Source organism: Ailuropoda melanoleuca, chromosome 1 (genome assembly GCF_002007445.2).
Source record: "Ailuropoda melanoleuca isolate Jingjing chromosome 1, ASM200744v2, whole genome shotgun sequence".
NCBI classification, from domain to species: Eukaryota; Metazoa; Chordata; class Mammalia; order Carnivora; family Ursidae; genus Ailuropoda; species Ailuropoda melanoleuca.
In genome coordinates, this window is record NC_048218.1 from 45,382,957 (window position 1) to 45,402,354 (window position 19,398).

A 19,398-nucleotide genomic window follows, 5' to 3' on the forward strand; every position below is an offset into this window, starting at 1 on the left:
CCAGTACCATGCTGTCTTTATGATCACAGCTTTGTGGTACAACGTGATGCCCCCAGCTTTGTTTTTTCTTTTTAACACTTCCTTGGTGATTGGGGGCCTTTTCTGGTTCCACACAAATTTAAGGGCTTTTTGTTCCAGTTCTTTGAAAAATGTCATTGGTATTTTGATCGGGATAGCATTGAAAGTGTAGATTGCTCTGGGTAGTATGGACATTTTAACTATGTTAATTCTTCCAATCCATGAGCATGGAATATTTTTCCATCTTTTTATGTCTTCCTCAATATCTTTCAAAAGTGATCTATAGTTTCTAGCATATAGGTCCTTTACGTCTCTGGTTAAGTTAATTCCAAGGTAACGCATGGTTTTTGNGAGATAACATATGATTTTTGGTGCTATTGTAAGTGGAATGGATTCCCTAATTTCTCTTTCTTCAGTCTCATTGTTCGTGTATAGAAATGCAACTGANTTTTGTATTCTGCCACATCACTGAATTGCTCTATAACTTCTAGTAGTTTGGGGGTTTTCATAGCAGCATTGTCCACAATAGCTAAATTGTGGAAGGAGCTGAGATGCCCTTCAACAGATGACTGGATTAAGAAGCTGTGGTCCATATATACAATGGAATATTACTCAGCTATCAGAAAGAACGAATTCTCAACATTTGCTGCAACATGGACGGCACTGGAGGAGATAATGCTAAGTGAAATAAGTCAAGCAGAGAAAGACAATTATCATATGATTTCTCTCATCTATGGAACATAAGAACTAGGAGGATCGGTAGGGGAAGAAAGGGATAAAGAAAAGGGGGGTAATCAGAAGGGGGAATGAAACATGAGAGACTATGGACTNCAACATGGATGGGACTGGAGGAGATAATGCTAAGCGAAATAAGTCAAGCAGAGAAAGACAATTATCATACGGCTTCACTCATTTATGGAACATAAGAAGTAGGAAGATCGGTAGGAGAAGAAAGAGATAAAGAAGGGGGGGTAAACAGAAGGGGGAATGAACCATGAGAGACTGTGGACTGTGAGAAACAAACTGAGGGCTTCAGAGGGGAGGGGGGTGGGGGACTGGGATAGGCTGGTGATGGGTATTAAGGAGGGCACGTATTGCATGGTACACTGGGTGTTATACGCAGGTAATGAATCATGGAACTTTACATCAAAAATTAGGGATGTACTGTATGGTGACTAACATAGTATAATAAAAAAAATATTATCATAAAAAAAAAATAGGGAGTTGGCCTGGCAAATCCCAGTGTCTGCAGTGTGAATTGGCAAGCTGGAACACAGATTCCAATCCTAGTCAGAAGGCCTGAGAACAAGGAACAGCTGATGGTGTAGTTCTAGTCTGAAGGCTGGCAGGCTCTAGATGCAGGAAGAGTTGATGTTTCAGTTCAAGTCCAAAGGCAGAAAAAATTCTGTTACTCAGTAGAGGTTCAGCCTTTTTGTTCTATTCAGGTCTTCATCTAATGAGGCCTAGAAGGCAATCTGCTTTATTCAGTCTACCATTCAAATGTTAATCTCATCCAAAAACATCCTCACAGAAACACCCAAAATAATGTTTGACCAAATATCTGGGTACCCTGTGACCCAACCAAGATGATACATAAAATTAACCACTACAGTGTGCAAACATTTAAAAGCACAGGATTACCAGGTTGGTTAATTTGGACCTAACTATGAATTTTGACCAAGGTTGCTCACAAATTCACATTTTGGGCTGACTTCAATATACATAGACAAATTCACAGAGAATGAGTAAAGCCTTTTAAAGATTCAAAAATGCGTTTAAAGAGAGCAACCACTTGGGAAAACTGGAGAGCAGCAACATGCAGAAGAATGAAACTGGACCACTTTCTTATACCATACACAAAAATAAATTCAAAATGGATGAAAGACCTAAATGTGAGATAGGAAATCATCAAAATCCTAGAGGAGAACACAGGCAGAAACCTCTTTGGCCGTAGCAGCTTCTTACTAGACACGTCGCCAGAGGCAAGGGAATTGAAAGCAAAAATGAACTATTGGGACTTCATCAAGATAAAAACTTCTGCACAGCGAAGGAAACAATCAACAAAGGTAGCCTACCGAATGGGAAAAGATATTTGCAAATGACATATAAGATAAAGGGTTAGTATCCAAAATCTATAAAGAACTTATCAAACTCAACACCCAAAAAACAAATAATCCAGTTAAGAAATGGGCAGAAGACGTGAATAGGTATTTTTCCAAAGAAGACATCCAGATAGCTAACAGACACATGAAAAGATGTACAGATCACTCATCATCAAGGAAATACAAATCAAAACCATGCTGAGATACCACCTCACACTTGTCAGAATGGCTAAAATTAACAACGCAAGAACAACAGGTGTTGGTGAGGATGCAGAGAATGGGGAACTCTCTTGCACTGTTGGTGGGAATGCAAACTGGTGCAGCCACTCTGGAGAACAGTATGGAGATTCCTCAAAAATTTAAAAATAGAGCTACCCTACAATCCAGCAATTGAACCATAAGGTATTTACCTAAAGGATACAAAAATACAGATTCAAAGGGGTACATGCACCCTGATGTTTATAGCAGCATTATCAATAATAGCCAAACTATGGAGAGGGCCCAAGTGTCCATCAACTGATGAATGGATAAAGAAGAGGTAGGTGTATACACACACACACACACACACAATGAAATATTACTCAGCCATCAAAAAATGAAATCTTGCCATTTGCAGTGACATGGATGGAGCTAGAGTGTATTATGCTAAGTGAAATGTCAGTGAGAGAAAGACAAAACCATATGCTCTCACTCATGTGAAATTTAAGAAAGAAAACAGATGAACATATAGGAAGGGGAGAAAGAAAAAAGGGGGAGAGGGAAATAAACCGTAAGAAACTCTAAACTATGGAGAACAAACTGAGGGTTGATGGGGGGAGTTGGGTGGGGGATGGGCTAGATGGGTGATAGGTATTAAGGAGGGCACTTGCTGTGAAGAGTGCTGGTGTTGTACATAAGTGATGAATCATTGACTTCTACTCCAGACACCAATATTGCACTGTATGTTCACTAACTAAAATTTAAATTTAAAAAAAGCAATAGGGATTAGATAGATAGATAGATAGATAGATAGATAGATAGATAGATAGATAGATAAAGAGAGCAACCACTAAAATCTGGAAGGCAGTATGGCATTATGGGATGTAAGAGACTATAGTTGCTATGTTTCTTCAGTGGAGCTTTATAAAGAGAAAAACTGTTAAAACTTATTTTTCCTGACTCTTAGGGTAAGAATTTATTTTTCCATTGTTGAAAGATAGAAAAAAATTTAAAATAAGTGTTTCTCATGATCTATAGTCTTTTTGTCAGAGTCTCTTAACATTCCCCCTCGGGCTAGCACGCAGGTGTCAAGAGCTAGTATTTTTCAGGGCAGGCAGTAGCACCTGTGTAGAAGACGTTGGACTCAAATAGATCTGGGTTCCCAGGTGTGTGACCTGGGGCAAATTGCTTTACCCCTCTGAACAGCGATATTCTTATCCGAAAATGAGGAGTTTAATATTTGTAAAATCAGTTTAAGTGCTCCATAATTAAACATTGTCAGAAGTTAGACATTTAGATAATCTTCAGCTTTGCAGTTTCATAAATAAGACTGACATCTTGGTGCTTAAATCTCTGTATTTTGGATTGTTTCCTTGAATTCAGCTTCTTAGAGGTAGAACTACTAAGTCAAGGGACAGAACCTTCTAGAAAAATGGTACCAAGATTGCACTATCAATGGGAGAAAGAGAGAGATGCTTTTCTAATTTTTAAACTTATATTTTGTAGAAGCATCAGATGGTGAAGGAGAAGGAGACCCAGAAATGACGAAGCAAGAGACAGCTCCAGCTCCTGCCCTGTCAAGGAAAACCAAACAGGTGACAGTACTGTAGGAGTCACAACTGTTAAATTCTGGAATCAGCTTCTTCTACCCCTCTACAGCATTCCCTATTCTTTAACATCAGTTGTTTGTGGAATTTGAGGGAAAATTTTATCTTCTTTGCGTTGGAAGAAAAACATGCTTCATTAATGATAAACAAGCAAGGTCTATTTTTCCCCCTAATATTTTTTTCAATATAAATGTATTTTACAGTAATGATATCTTAGATTCTTGTACCACATTTTTACCAAAGATCCAGTAGTACTCTTTTTGGTACAGTTCCTAGGAGAAGACAAATAGCATAAAAATATGTAAAATTACCTCTCATACCAGTGCATGATTACAGTACCATGCCATGCTGCCAGCAGGCTCCCAGGGTCTCATGTCTACCTAACATGAGTTATGGTCCATTGTATGAATATTTGTCAGGGGATTTCTACCTTCAATATTACCAAAAGTGGTCATTTGATACACTTTGCTTCCTGGACTACAACCTTTCATTTCCTTCTTAATTTTTCTACTGGCCACTCACATCCATTTGCAGCTTTTTCACATTATGTATCCCTCAAACCTGATCGGTAACCATGTGTGATTTGTAAAAGGATTATCTACTGTCAGACTAAAATTATCATCTTCTTCATAGCAATGATTTGTGGTCTTATTACTATTGTAAGCGGCCCTAAACTCATTCCACAAGAGGGTGACTCTACCCAGTTTGTAACCAGGGTCAGGATAAGTGTGAGAATGAGTTTACCTACAAGCTGTGCAACCTTGAGTAAGTTAAACTCTCTGTGCCTCAGACTCCTCATTGGTAAAATGGTGATAATAAGTATATTTTCCTCACAGAGTTGCAGTAGAGATTAAATAGCTAATACTTTGGACACCTGGGTGGCTCAGTTGGTTAAAAGTCTGCCTTCGGCTCAAATCATGATCCTAGGGTCCTGGGATGGAGTCCCACATTGGGCTTCTTGCTCAGCGAGGAGCCTGTTTCTCCCTCTGCCTGCTGCTCCCCTTGCTTGTGCGCTCTCCCGCACTCTCTCTCTGATAGATAGATAGATAGATAGATAGATAGATAGATAGATAGATAGATACAAATAGCTAATACCTGTTAAGCACTTCAAACAGTTGTTGGCAAAGAGTAAGCACCAAAGTGATAATCATTATAATAAATAATTATATTTTGTTATTTTTTCCTGGTGGGAGGGGGGAATACAGAAAGATATACATATTGAATATGTAATCATCTCAGTTTTCTCTCCAGCCATTAACTATTTTGCTCCGAGGCTATATATCAGTTTTAGGTTTTGTTTTTTCTTTTTGCTATTATTTTATTTTTTTTATTCAACTGTGATTAACATACAGTGTTATATTAATTTCATGTGTACAATATAATGATTCAACAATTCTGTGCATGACTTACTGCCATGATAAGTGTACTCTTAATCCCCTTTACCTATTTCACCCATTCTCCCACCTACCTCCCCTTTGGCAACTACCAGTTTGTTCTCTAGAGTTAAGAGTCTGTTTTTTGGTTTATCTCTTTTTTTTCTCTTTGTTCCTTTGTTTTGTTTCTTTAATTTTATATATGAGTGAAATTATATGATATTTGTCTTTCTCTGACTGACCTTATTTCATTTAACATTATACCCTCTAGGTCCATCCATGTTTTTACTAATGGCAAGATTTCATTCTTTTTTATGGATGAGTAACATTACAGTGTGTGTGTGTGTGTGTGTGTGTGTGTGTGTGTGTGTGTGTGTGTGAGAGAGAGAGACATCTTCTTTTTCCATTCATCTATGGATGGACCCTTGGGTTGCTTCCGTATCTTGGCTATTACACATAATGCTGCAGTAAAGATAGGGGTACATGTGTCTTTTTGAATTAGTGTTTTTGTTTTCTTTGGATAAATACCCAGTAGGGGAATTACTGGATGATATGGTAATTCTGGTTTTAATTTTTTGAGGAACACCCATACTGTTTTCCAAGTGGTTGCACCAGCTTGCATTCTCACCAACAGTGCAGGAAGTTTCCTTTTTCTCCACATCTCTGTCAACACTTGTTATTTCTTGTGTATTTTATTTTACCCATTCTAACAGTCGTGAGGTGATATCTCATTGTGGTTTTGATTTACAGTTTCCTGATAATTGGTGATATTGAGCATCTTTTCATGTGTCTCTTGACCATCTGTATGTTTACTTTGGAAAAATATCTGCTTATATCCTTTGCCCATTTTTACTTGGATTATTTGGGGGTTTTGGTATTGAGTTTGTATAAGTTATTTATACATATTGAATATTAAGTTTTTATTGGATATATCATTTTCAGACATCTCCCATTCAGTAGGGTGTCTTTTTGTTTTGTTGATGATTTGCTTCTCTGTGCAAAAGCTTTTTATCTTGACATAGTCCCAATAGTTTGATTTTGCTTTTGTTTCCTTACCCAAAGGAGACATATCTAGAAAAATATTTCTATAGCTGATGTCAAAGAGATACTGCCTGTGTTTTCCTCTCGGACTCTTATGCTTACAAGTCTCACGTTTAGATTGTTAATCCATTTTTAGTTTATTTTTGTGTATAGAGTAAAAAAGTGGTCAGGTTTTATTTTTGTCAGGTAGCTGTCCAGTTTTCCTAACACCATTTGTTAAAGAGATAGTCTTTTTCCCATTGCATATTCTTGCCTCCTTGTCATAGATTATTTGACCATAAAAACATAAGTTTATTTCTGGGCTCTGTATTTTGTTCCACTGATCTACTGTTTTTGTGCCAATACCATACCGTTTTGATTACTATAGCTTTGTAGTATGTCTTGAAATCTGGTATTGCAGTATCTCTAATTTTGTTCTTTTTCAAGATTGGTTTGGTTATTCAAGTTTATTCCTAAGTATTTATTATTTTTGGTGAAATTGTAAATAGGTTTATTTTCTTAATTTTTCTTTCTGCTACTTCATTATTGGTGTATAGAACTGCAACAGATTTCTGTATATTACTTTTGTATCCTGCTACTTTACTGAATTCATTTAGCAGTTCTAGTAGTTTTTTGGTGGAGTCTTTCAGGTTTTCTATATAGAGTATCATGTCACCTGGAAATACTGAAAGTTTCCTTACCAATTTTGATGTCTATTTCTTTTTCTTGCCTGATTGCTGTGGCTAGGACCTCCAGTACTATGCTAATAAAAGTGGTGAGAGTAGATATCCTCGTCTTGTTCCTGAACTTAGAGGAAAAGCTCCCTGTTTTTCACAATTAAGTATGATGTTAGTTGTGGGTTTTTCTTATATGGGCTTTATTATGTTGAGGTATGCTCCCTCTAAACATACTTTGTTGAGAGTTTTTTTTTAATAATAATATTTTTTTATTATATTATGTTAGTCACCATACAGTACATCCCTAATTTTTGATGTAAAGTTCCATGATTCTACTTGCATATAACACCCAGTGCACCATGCAATATGTGCCCTCCTTACTACCCATCACCAGCCTATCCCAGTCCTCCACCCCCCTCCCCTCTGAAGCCCTCAGTTTGTTTCCCAGAGTCCATAGTCTATCATGGTTCATTCCCCTTTCTGTTTACCCCCCCTTTCTTTATCCCTTTCTTCTCCTACCGATCATCCTACTTCTTATGTTCCATAGATGAGTGAAACCATATGATAATTGTCATTCTCTGCTTGACTTATTTCACTTAGCATTATCTCCTCCAGTCCCATCCATGTTGCAACAAATGTTGAGAAATCGTTCTTTTTGATGGCTGAGTAATATTCCATTGTATATATGGACCACATCTTCTTAATCCAGTCGTCTGTTGAAGGGCATCTCAGCTCCTTCCATGATTTAGCTATTGTAGACAATGCTGCTATGAACATTGGCGTGCATATGGCCCTTCTCTTCACTACGTCTGTATCTTTGGGGTAAATACCCAGTAGTGCAATGGCTGCATCATAGGGTAGCTCAATTTTTAACTTTTTAAGGGACTTTCACACTGTTTTCCAGAGTGGCTGTACCAACTTGCATTCCCACCAACAGTGTAAGAGGGATCCCCTTTCTCCACATCCTCTCCAACATTTGTTGTTTCCTGCCTTGTCAATTTTTGCCATTCTAANAATTTTTGCCATTCTAACTGGCATCAGATGGTATCTCAATGTGGTTTTGATTTGAATTTCCCTGATGGCTAATGATTTTGAACATTTTTTCATGTGTCTGTTAGCCATTTGTATGTCTTCATTGGTAAAGTGCCTATTCATGATCATGTGCTGGGTCACAAAACAGGTCTCAACCGATACCAAGAGAGTGAAATTATTCCCTGCATATTCCTAGACCACAATGCTTTGAAATTGGAACTCAATCACAAGGAAAAATTTGGAAGAAACTCAAACACTTGGAAACTAAGAACCATCCTGATCAAGAATGATTCGATAAACCAGGAAATCAAAAATCAATTTAAACAATTTATGGAGACCAACGAGAATGAAAACACAATGGTCCAAAACCGATGGGACACTGCAAAGGCAATCCTAAGGGGAAAATACTTAGCCATCCAAGCCTCACTCAAAAGAATAGAAAAATCTAAAATGCAGTTTTTATATTCTCACCTCAAGAAGCTGGAACAGCAACAGAAGAACAGGCCTAATCCACGCACGAGAAAGCAGTTGATCAAGATTAGAGCAGAGATCAATGAATTAGAAACCAGGAGCACAGTACAGCAGATCAACAGAACTAGAAGCTCGTTCTTTGAAAGAATAAATAAGATAGATAAGCTACTGGCAAGATTCATCCAAAAGAATAGAGAAAGGACCCAAATTAATAAAATTATGAATGAAAAGGGAGAGGTCACAACCAACACCAATGAAATAGGAAGGATCATTAGAAACTTTTATCAACAGCTTTATGCCAAAAAATTAAACAACCTGGAAGAGATGGATGCCTTCCTGGAAACCTATAAACTACCAAGACTGAAACAGGAAGAAATTGATTTTTTAAACAGAGCAATTAATTATGAAGTTATTGAAGCACTGATTAAAAACCTTCCGAAAAACAAGACTCCAGGGCCTGATGGATTCCCCGGGGAATTCTGCCACACATTCAAAGAAGGAATAATACCTATTCTCCTGAAGCTGTTTCAAAAACTAGAAACAGAAGGAAAACTACCAAACTCATGCTATGAGGCCAATATTACCTTGATTCCCAAACCAGGCAAAGACCCCATCAAAAAGGAGAATTACAGACTGATTTCCCTCATGAATATGGACGCCAAAATTCTCAACAAGATCCTGGCTAATAGGATCCAGCAGTACATTAAAAAGATTATCCATCATGATCACGTGAGATTCATCCCTGGATGCAAGGGTGGTTCAACATTCGCAAATCTATCAGTGTGATAGATTATATCAGCAAGAAAAAATCCAGAAATCATATGATCCTCTCAATAGATGCAGAAAAAGCATTTGACAAAATACAGCATCCTTTCTTGATTAAAAACCCTTCAGAGTGTAGGGATAAAAGGTACATTCCTTAATCTCATAAAAACCATCTATGAAAAGGCTACAGCAAATATCATTCTCAATGGGAAAAGCTGGAAGCCTTTCCCTTAAGATCAGGAACAAGACAAGGATGCCCTCTCTCGCCATTGTTGAGAGATTTTTATCATGAATGGATGGTTGTACTTTGTCAAAAGCTTTTTCTGTATCTGTTGAAATGATCATATGGTTTTTATCCTTTCTCTTGTTGATGTGATGTATCATGTTGATTGATTTGAGAATACTGAACCACCCTGCATCCCAGGAATAAATTCCACCTGGTTGTGGTGAGTCATCTTTTTTAACGTACTGTTTGTTTTGGTTTGCTAATATTTTGTTGAGGATTTTTGCATCTATGCTTATCCAAGATATTAGCCAACAGTTCTCTTTCTTAGTAGTGTCTTTATCTGGTTTTGGTATCCCAGTAATGCTGGTCTCATAGAATGAATTTGGATGCGTTCCTTCGTCTTGTACTTTTTAGAAGAGTTTGAGAAGAAGGGTATTAACTCTTCTGTAAATGTTTGGTAGAATTCACCTGTGAAGCCATCTGGTCTGGGACTTTAATTTGTTGGGAGTTTTTTGAATACTGATTTAAATTCATTGCCAGTAATCTGTCTGTTCAGATTTTCTATTTCTTCCTGATTCAGTTTTGGGAAGTTATATGTTTCTAGGAATTTATCCATTTTCCTCTAGGTTTTCCAATTTGTTGGCATATAATTTCTGATAATATTCTCTTATAATCATTTGTATTTCTGTAGTGTCAGTTGTTATTTCTCCTCCTTCATTTCTGACTTGATTTGTTTGCTCTCTCTCATTTTTGATGAGTCTGGCTAATGGTTTTTCAATTTTGTTGGATATTTTCAAATAACCAGCCCTGGGTTCATTAATCTGTTCTGTTGTTTTCTGAGTCTTTATTTCATTTATTTCTGCCATAATCTATATTTCCTTCCTTCAACTGGCTTTAGGCTTCATTTGTTTTTTTCCTCACTCCTTTAGGTCTGAGGTTTGGTTGTTTATTTGGGATTTTTCTTGCTTATTAAGGAAGGCCTATATTGCTACAATCTTCCCTCTTCAATAGTTTTGCTCCATCCCAAAGATTTTGGATGGTTGTATTTTCATTTTCATTTGTTTCCCTTTATTTTTTTATTTCCTCTTTGATTTCTTGGATGACCCATTCATTGTTTAGTAGCATGTTATATAGCCTTCATGTATTTGTGTTCTTTCCAGATTTTTTCTTGTGATTGATTTCTCGTTTCATACCATTATAGTCAGAGAAGATGCATGGTATGATTTTAATCTTTCTCTGGGTTATTTTCTTTGTTCATTGCACTGATGTGGCTGCTTTTTGAGGGTGTAGCCATAGGATGAAGTGAGCTTAGGATCCTCTTACTCTGCCATCTTCCCAGACTCCCTCCTCAGTTTTAGTTTCAACTATTCCTTCAGAGGCCTACAGGTTGACGTCCTTAGCCTTTTGATTTATTTCACCAAGGTGGAATTTAATTTTACCTTAGCTTATCCCACTGAGCCTTCTTTGACCTTTGCCTCTGTAGTACCTACCTATAGAACTTGTTTCCAAATATCTTTCTTTAGACCCCCATTGGCTTTCTTTTTCCTTACTTTCTTTCTTGATTTTCTTCTTGCTAGTTTCTCACTTTTCCAGGATTCACAAGAGAAAAACTAAATTTGCCCAAGTCTCTACCTATACTTCTTTTTATGGTCTTTTTATCCACATTGCTAAATTTCCACCTTTTTAAAGCTCCTTCTTTCCTTGGCTCTTCTTTTCCTACAACCATGAAGTTAGATAAATGGCAGAGAATCATAGGAAGAAGAGGGAAAAGAGGGAGAGGAGAAAGTGAAATACATTCCCCATTTCTGTGAGCATTCACCTATCTTTTGTCAATCTAGGTTTGAACAATAATAAAGATCATTTATTGAGCACTGTCCACAAGCACTGTGCAAGACACCATGACTCCAATGATCCTATGAAGTAGGGAATACCCTATGCCCTGTGAGGTAGGGAGTACCCCATTTTACAAATTATCTGAGACTCACAGAAACGGGTTCTGGGACTCTTGTCCCACTTGGCTGCCTGTGAGCCAGGTGCTGAGGATCATGCTGCTTTTCACCTACCCTGTTTTCACCTGTCCCTTCTCTTTCACTTTAGGAAAATTGGATTCACCATGTCCTCATGTGCTTTTTTGGTCACATGCCATTGCTATTTTCTGCCAAGAAAAATTTACAAAAGTTTAAGATTGTACTGCCCATTTTAACCACCTTCCTCTTGCTCTCATTTCATTAACTACCAAATTACTTTAAAGCATCCAACTCTGAGGTGGACAGAATGCCCTTACCCCTTTTTCCAAGTCTGTCCTAATTTCTCTGGCCAGAGAACTCACAAGGAAATCTTCTTGTGACCCACTGCCTCAAATGATTGTTGTTCATCTAGCTCCTGGTTCCCACACCAGGCTGTATACCTCTAGGACAGAGTTTAACTGTGCATCTCCACAGCACCTAGCACAGAACCTCACCCCAAACTGGCACTCATTATTTGTGAAATGGAAGAATGGGTGACTATACCAAGATCCTAGTTTTTTCACCACTCTTCCCATCTTGGCCTTTTGTGTCCGCACTTGTAAGCCATCTATTACCCACAGGAGTTTCTTAGACTCTGGTGACCCAGTGTCCCTCTTCCAGGCCCCTCCTTGATTGAGCTGGGATCTCTGTTCCACTGCCCTTAACTACCCAAACTGCCTCACTTGCTCCTCTGTGGATTCCCCATCCTCTCTCTCCAGCTACTCTTCTCCCTCTGGAAATCATCTCACCACCCCAAGGATGACCTTCTTATTGGCAGGCTGACTTTTCTTTAGTCCTTCTAGAGTTGTTTACATACATAGAGCTTGAGTCTCCAATTTGTTCAAAAGTGACTTGGGGGCCAGGGTTTCTTTTGTGTTCACTACAGTACCTAGCACAGCGCTAGGCACTTGATTCATTTGACAGATGTAACAGGGTATTTGTTTTTTAATAGTAACTACTACATTTTTTCCCTGGATCAATATGGTCAAAAAAGAAATTATTTTGTGCTATATTTAAGTTTTGAAAATTTTTTTCAAATTTGCTTCATTGTTTTACTGTTCTTTTTTTTTAAGATTTTATTTATTTACTTGAGAGAGAGAGAGTGAGCGCATGATTGGGGTGCAGAGGAACAGAGAGAAGCAAACTCCCCACTGAGCAGGGAACCCAGTGCTGGTGCTCAATCCCAGGATCTGAGATCATGACCTGAGCCGAAGGCAGACACTTAACGACTGAGCCATGCAGGTGCCCTGCTTTGCTGTTCTTTAAGGGGTTTTTTATACTTGTGTAGGAACTTTCTGGCATTATGCTGCCAGCTGTAATATGCATTTAGCCTTAAATATCAACAGGTAAGAGTATATATTGAGTTAGATCATGTTCCCTCCTTTGCCATAGCCAGGCCTCACACTTCTGTTACTGAGTCCGTGCCTCCCATCTATTCAGTATTTTCAAGCAGCAGATTTATAACTTTATAAAAGTTTTTTACCCATGCAACTACATCATCTCTAGCAACCATTTCACATCTAAATTATCATCCTTGGCCTCCTTAATAATGTAAGTATAAAGATTTGCCAACACTTCTTTTTTTCCAGATATTGCTTCCAAAAAAATGATGAATTCCCTACTTCTAGAGATTGCATCACCCTCTTCCCTCCTCAACATCAGTCACTTCAGAGCCAACCCTAGTGGCTTTGTAATTATGGTTCCCAGAATATAATTCCTTATGAGGGATTTTGTGACTTTTCATTGATGCCTCCATGATGTCAATAGCCGTTGTTCCATGACCCATCCTCTCTCCCTCAGAAACCACCCTGGGCATCTTTTTTTTAAGGTAGCCTTTTGCTTAGGTCCTCAGATCATAAAGGACTCTTCAATAAGAGTACTTATCCTTCTCTGTCTTTACTCACCTTTCTCAACTATTGTATTTTCTTAATATTTATTTATGTGAGCATTGATCATTTCATATCTTCCCCACTCTTCATCTTCAAGATTATTCTTAGGACACCTGGTGACTCAGTCAGTTAAGCATCCGACTCTTGGTTTCAGCTCAGGTCTTGATCTCACAGTCTGAGATCAAGCCCTGCATCAGGCTCCATGCTCAGCACAGCATCTGTTCAAGTTTCTCTCTCCCTCTCCCTCCGCCCCTTCCTCACTCTCTCAAGTAAATAAGCAAATCTTAAAAAAAAAAAAAAAAAAAGGAATCAAGTCAGTAATTCAAAAGGTGGGAATGACTACCTGGAGATCATTGGTAGCTATCCTGGAATCTGGCTTCTGTGGTCTGCCCGCTGGCCCCCAGTGATGTATATCCCTCCCATATGCATAATATATTCACCCCTCACAAGGAAAGCATAAGTCCCCTCCCTTTACAGTATAAGCTCAGTGCCTAGAATTTCATTGTCTAAATCAGGTTTGGGGCATTTGAAGGTCCTCAGGTTTAGTTCCTAAAGTATAGCTCCTTGAGTACATTTCTTCTCAACCTGGGAAACAAAAGATATACGAGCATAGAATAACCTTTATAGACATTTCTATTCAAGTAGTTGGCACAAGGAGTCATTGGTCCCACAGCATTTGAAAATGTTGGGAGTTTCTTTATTAAGTCTAAAGGCCCAGGTTCCTAAGGTCCTTCCATGGTTCTCAGCTCTGCTTTTTTGGGTTCTTTGTGTTGCCCTCTGAGTCATCCTTCCCCCCCCCTTTTTTTTTTAATGAAAGGTAGCTTGTATTTGCAATGGAACAGTTCTTTCATCCTGCTTCTTGACAGTAAAATTCTCAGGGTTCAAAGACTTTGCCTCATTTTATTCCATCTCTCACCTTCTCAGCTCAAACTAGAGGTATTTCTGAATATATAACACCTTTAAGTATTTTATAGGTCTTCTGTGGTTCTTCTTGAGGTTTACTCCAGTGAGCAGAAGTCACACCCACAAATCTTTTCCAGATAAACTTTTCTCTTCCATGGACCCCTGCTTAGATAATGGAGGGACAGTACCCCTTAAACTTCCTAGAGGCATGTTTGAGAGAATCTGTGAGACACACTTAATTTCTTTAAAGAGCTCTTATGTGACTGAATAGTACTCTGAGGTACCACCTTTGTTCTTTCTGAGGTCTTAATGGATTTGCACTCATATACCTTGACTTCTTGGATAGTCCTTCTTTCAAGTAAACTTCTTCCTTTTCCATTTTACTAGAAGCCACAGAAGAAATTAGGTGACACCTTCAGCACTATTTGGATCTCCTTTGCTGGATTACCCATAGCATTAGACAGATATTCTATTTTCCACATAACTGCAGACAACAATATTGCTAAACTTTACACCACTTCATAACAAAGATTCCCTTTCCTCCGGCTTTTAGCTATTTTTCGTATTTGCTAACATATATAGTTTATACTGCTGTTTTTTGATTTATCAGCTCCTGACATGATCTGTTTACTTCTTGAGGTAGCATATGAAGACACAGCTCTCCCATCTACCCTGTATTCCCTCTCTGACTGCTAATGCCCATGCTAACACAATTATCACATTTTGGGTGAAACAATTGTCAATATCTCACAATCATGACCACAGAACTACTGTTCAGTGCTGAGGAGGGGAAACCTATAATCATTCCTCCTTTCTTATACAACTCTTTGTTTTCACGGCAATAATTACCTCATTTCTTCATTTGCCTAGCTTGTTGTGTTCCTACTGTTAATTGTTCCCATATATTCCAATATCTTTTCCACATGTCCATGAATAATATTTTCCATATGCTCAAATAGATCACTCATTGTTCTTCCCTGCAGGCCTCTATACTCCTATTCCACTCTGAATTGGTTATTCTCTTCGTCTGTTGAGCAATTGAAATTTCTCTTTACTGTTCCTTCAACACTCTCCTGGATTAGTTTCCTTATTTGCTGAATTCCATATCTTTCTCTTTCTTGGTTTAGCCCTTTATTTTGCTGGAATACAGCCTTTAGTACCTATGGATAGGAAGTCAATTTTTTTAAGACCTTAAATACCTGAAAATACCTTAATTTACTCTTAACTTGACCCATAGTTTGGCTGGGTATAAAAGTTTAATTTGCAAATAAATTTTCCTCATGATTTTGAAAGCATTGTTCCATTAAGTCCTAGCAGGCTTATTGTTATTGCAAGGTCCAACACAATTCTTCTGGACTCTTTGTATTTTGTAAGTTACTGTTTTTCTCTTTTGGAAATTTTGTCTTTTTTTTTTTTTGTCCATGATCTGAAATTTCATAGTGATCCTCCTCATTGTGGATATTTTTCATATTCATTATGGTGTATACATAACAGGCTTTCAGTTTAGAGTTTCATATTCTAGAAAGTTTCCTTCAGTTCTGGAAAGTTTTTCTTGTGTTATTTCTTTGATCACTTCTTTCCCAGTGTTTTATATGGTCCCTTTTTCTGTAATACCTTTTATTGGGATGTTGAGTCTCTTGGGCTGATTCTCTATCTAATATTCTTATCATTTTTCATCTTTTTGGGAGATTTCCTTTATCTTTATCTTTATCTTCAAGGCTTCCTCCTACATTTTTATTCCAGTTTTCTTATTTGTTTTCTTTTTTATCTCATGGCTGAAAATCTTCCCTTATCTTTCTTAGAGTATTAATTGTAATTGTTTTGAACCTTTTATCTTTTTGTTGTTTATTTGCTCTCATGTTGGACTTAGCTGTCTATTCATATTAAAAAGAGAGACACTAAAAAGCTGATGGAATATTTTTGTGCATATGTGAGGCTTGTTGATTAGTGAACTTCATAGCAGGGTAATGGGATAGCAAGCTGTATTTACTATGCTCACCAAAAGTCACTGTCTTATGGCATTTCTCTTAGTCCATTTCATTTTTCCAGAGAAAAATTCAGTAGGCTCCTGCATACAATATATAAGCCTGACTCAAGACATTCGAAATAGGGACAGGAAAAGGAAGTGAGTCTCAGTTTCTGTCCTGTCCTCCCTGTGCCAGATTTCTTGGTCCTCTTGTTCTCTCCAGAGAATAAACCTCCTGTCTGCTGCCAGGAAGAGCAAGATGAGAGTAAGCTGTAATCAGATAGTTGCTTGGCTTCCTGGGCAGGAGATACAGCCTGGTGGGAGGTGGGAAGGAGGCTAATCATTCTAAATATAAACTTTCAGTCAATGTCTTTTTAAACGCTTCACTCTCTGTTGTACCTTGTGTCTGCAACTACTGAACCCTTTCAGAGTCCAACAGGTCAAACAACCTCACTGACCATTAGCTTCCACCTCTCCAGAAACCTAGGTGCTAGTTCTACCTTTCTGCTAAGTCACTTCCATCCAATTTCAACCATTTTCCATTTCCCAAAATGTTGTTGAAATCTCTCCACTACTCTTGTTCTCTCCTGATTTCATGGTCCTTATAAATTTATACCTTTTTCAGTTGCCTTCATTTTTAGTTTAGTGGCATTTTTGAGGTTGATTTGCCATGTTTGACTAGAAGAATCATCCTTAAAGGATATAATTTTTGACACTTTAAGGAATTGAGAATATGCCTCAAATGCTTGACTTAAAGATTAATTTTTTTCATATATATTTCTAAATATTTAAACTACATATTTAAGCTACACTTTAAAAAATCACTAGATTTCATGTAAAGAAATGAAATTACTTATCAACTGTCAAAGACATAACACTGTTGAAATTGGTTTCCAGGAATCATTAGCTAGTTTGGCCTGAGTCTTCTATATCTTTTTACCTAGTTTCTCTGAAGGTAAACATCAGTATTTGTAAGGCAGCTGGCTAAATTTAGGAATTTTTAACAAAATGGATTTGTATTTCTTCATAAAGCCATCTCACCTTTGTTGAAGTTACCCCTATAAACTTAGCTTCTTCATTACTGTCCATCCTCAACCACATAAGGCAACTGCTCCCAGAAAGCAAATAATATACTGTATTTCCTTTAGGATGATCTAAAAATTTGAACCTAACATTTAAACCTCATGCAGTATCTTAACTAAAACAGTTCATCAAGCATGTTTCTTTTTTCCTATGCGTGATTCATAATTACGTGCTTATTTTTTCTTCCAGAATTAGACAGTCCATATTCCTATAACCGAACTCATTTCCAGATTTAATTTATGTCATATTAGAGTTAATTGGCTTTGTAAACCTAACATAAATACTACCTTGCACATTGAACATACTGTTAGAGAGCACCCTCATTTGGTAAATAGCAAAATGGAACAAGTTTCTACATCTGATTCCCAAAAACCTTGATACTGGTGACAAGATACTACAGTATGCCCTGAGGGATCCGCTAATCACATCCAGACCTTTGCCTTACGAGCATGAACTGAATGTTGGCCTGGCCTGTATTTGGACTCTTATGACCATCTGGCAGCTTCTGTGACATATTAGTGGCCTTGGCCCAGTTTCTAATTGGCATGTACCAGCATCAAATTGGCATGTATCTGCATCCACAAGACAGCTTAACTTTCTAAATAACAGAGGTCATAATATCTTTCTTTTCTTAGCTATGATGCAATTGCTTTTGGCAGGTTTTTGCTTTAACTGAGAAGAAGCTAAAATTTCAAGATTCACATGTTACTTTAATCCTGAACCTTTGAATCTGCTTTTCTACTAACTGAAACGGAGTCTAGAAACTGCTGGTCCTGGCTCCATGTCTTGAAGAAATTATGTAGATATATGTGTATAGATCTACCTTTGTGTGTGTGTGTGTATGTCTGTGTGTCTGTGTGTGTGTGTGCGTGTGTATTTCTGGCTTCAAGCCATAGACATTCTTAATCTGCAGGCTGTCTTCAAATTTTAATAGAAAGTTTCATCTGTAATCATTTTAAACACAGCCAATAGAGACAAGATTGTTTTAGTTAGTAGTTTACCAGCTTAAACTGAGTACTTTCTAGTTGGAATGGAAACTTAATCCAGGAAAAACTCAGAATAAGTTTTCACTCATATTTTATATCTTACTTGGCAACTTGTTTGAAAATGTTACATAAAAGAACCAGCACAGGAAACATTTTATATTCCTGCTTATGATTAATAAATATGGAATCTGAGGCATTCTATTTTATAAATCAAGGTCTTAATCCAAATCTCCTGTTTTTCTACATTAAAAAAAAACCCTCAGGGTAAAAATAACACTAAACTATATAGGGTACTCAAGGGTCAAGGCAACAGGCAAAATTGATTACTTGGAATGCCATTGTGCTGAGACTTTAGTCAGACCATCAGCAGAAACATTCATTTTGTAGTCACTATAGATAAGGCATTTGGTGCAGCTGGTTTTATAAAAATGTAAGTAAATATGTCCTACTTCAGTTTTTTCAATGCTTCTTGAAAGAAGAAAGGAATAAATAACAAAATAGTAAACCAATGACTTGGAAATACAGGCTCACACATTGCTAGTTCATGGAAAATGCCAGTCACACTAATCAAATACTTTCTTAGCCCCTCTTAATTTTAATCACATCTATTTCTGCCTGTATTTTATAAACCTGGCCACTGTCCTCAATCTTTAATACCCTGCACCACCACTTCAAATACACATATACACTCACTCACACATTTTGACCTTTGTTCAAAGATTTTCCAGTCTCAAGTCTGATTTTCTCAAATTCCTTCAGCCCAGCCCCTGCCTAATAGCATATTGGTTTTCTGGCATCACTGTCTGTATAATATTACCAAGATACTGCGGAGAATACATGTATGGCCTAGGTACTTTGGGGTTCCTACCATTATTTGACACCTCATCATGCTAAGATGAAAATTTCCTCATCTGTATCTCTTTACAGCCTAAAGAATGTTTCTTGATACAACCAAAGGAAACAAAAGAAGGTGCTACCAAGACAAGGAGGAGAAGAAAGGTATTATTAATACTTTCTTACAATTTTCTTACAAACCCACGTGATTTACCTCACATTTCTATATAATGTACTTTGAT

The 19,398-nt window shown here is 37.5% G+C and overlaps 1 protein-coding gene across 3 annotated transcripts in view; it reads left to right on the forward strand.

Annotated features, from left to right (window-relative positions):
• CMSS1 (cms1 ribosomal small subunit homolog) overlaps positions 1-19,398 on the forward strand; it is a 388,299-nt gene that overhangs the window by 349,728 nt on the left and 19,173 nt on the right. For 2 of the 3 annotated variants that reach the window (XM_034657271.1, XM_002917082.4), the window contains 2 exons: positions 3,825-3,913; positions 19,250-19,321. In XM_034657271.1, coding sequence (XP_034513162.1) covers positions 3,860-3,913; positions 19,250-19,321 — 126 coding nt within the window. In that variant the 5' untranslated portion in view covers positions 3,825-3,859. The remainder of the gene's footprint in view (positions 1-3,824; positions 3,914-19,249; positions 19,322-19,398) is intronic. The other variant, XM_011222150.3, reaches the window with a different exon arrangement.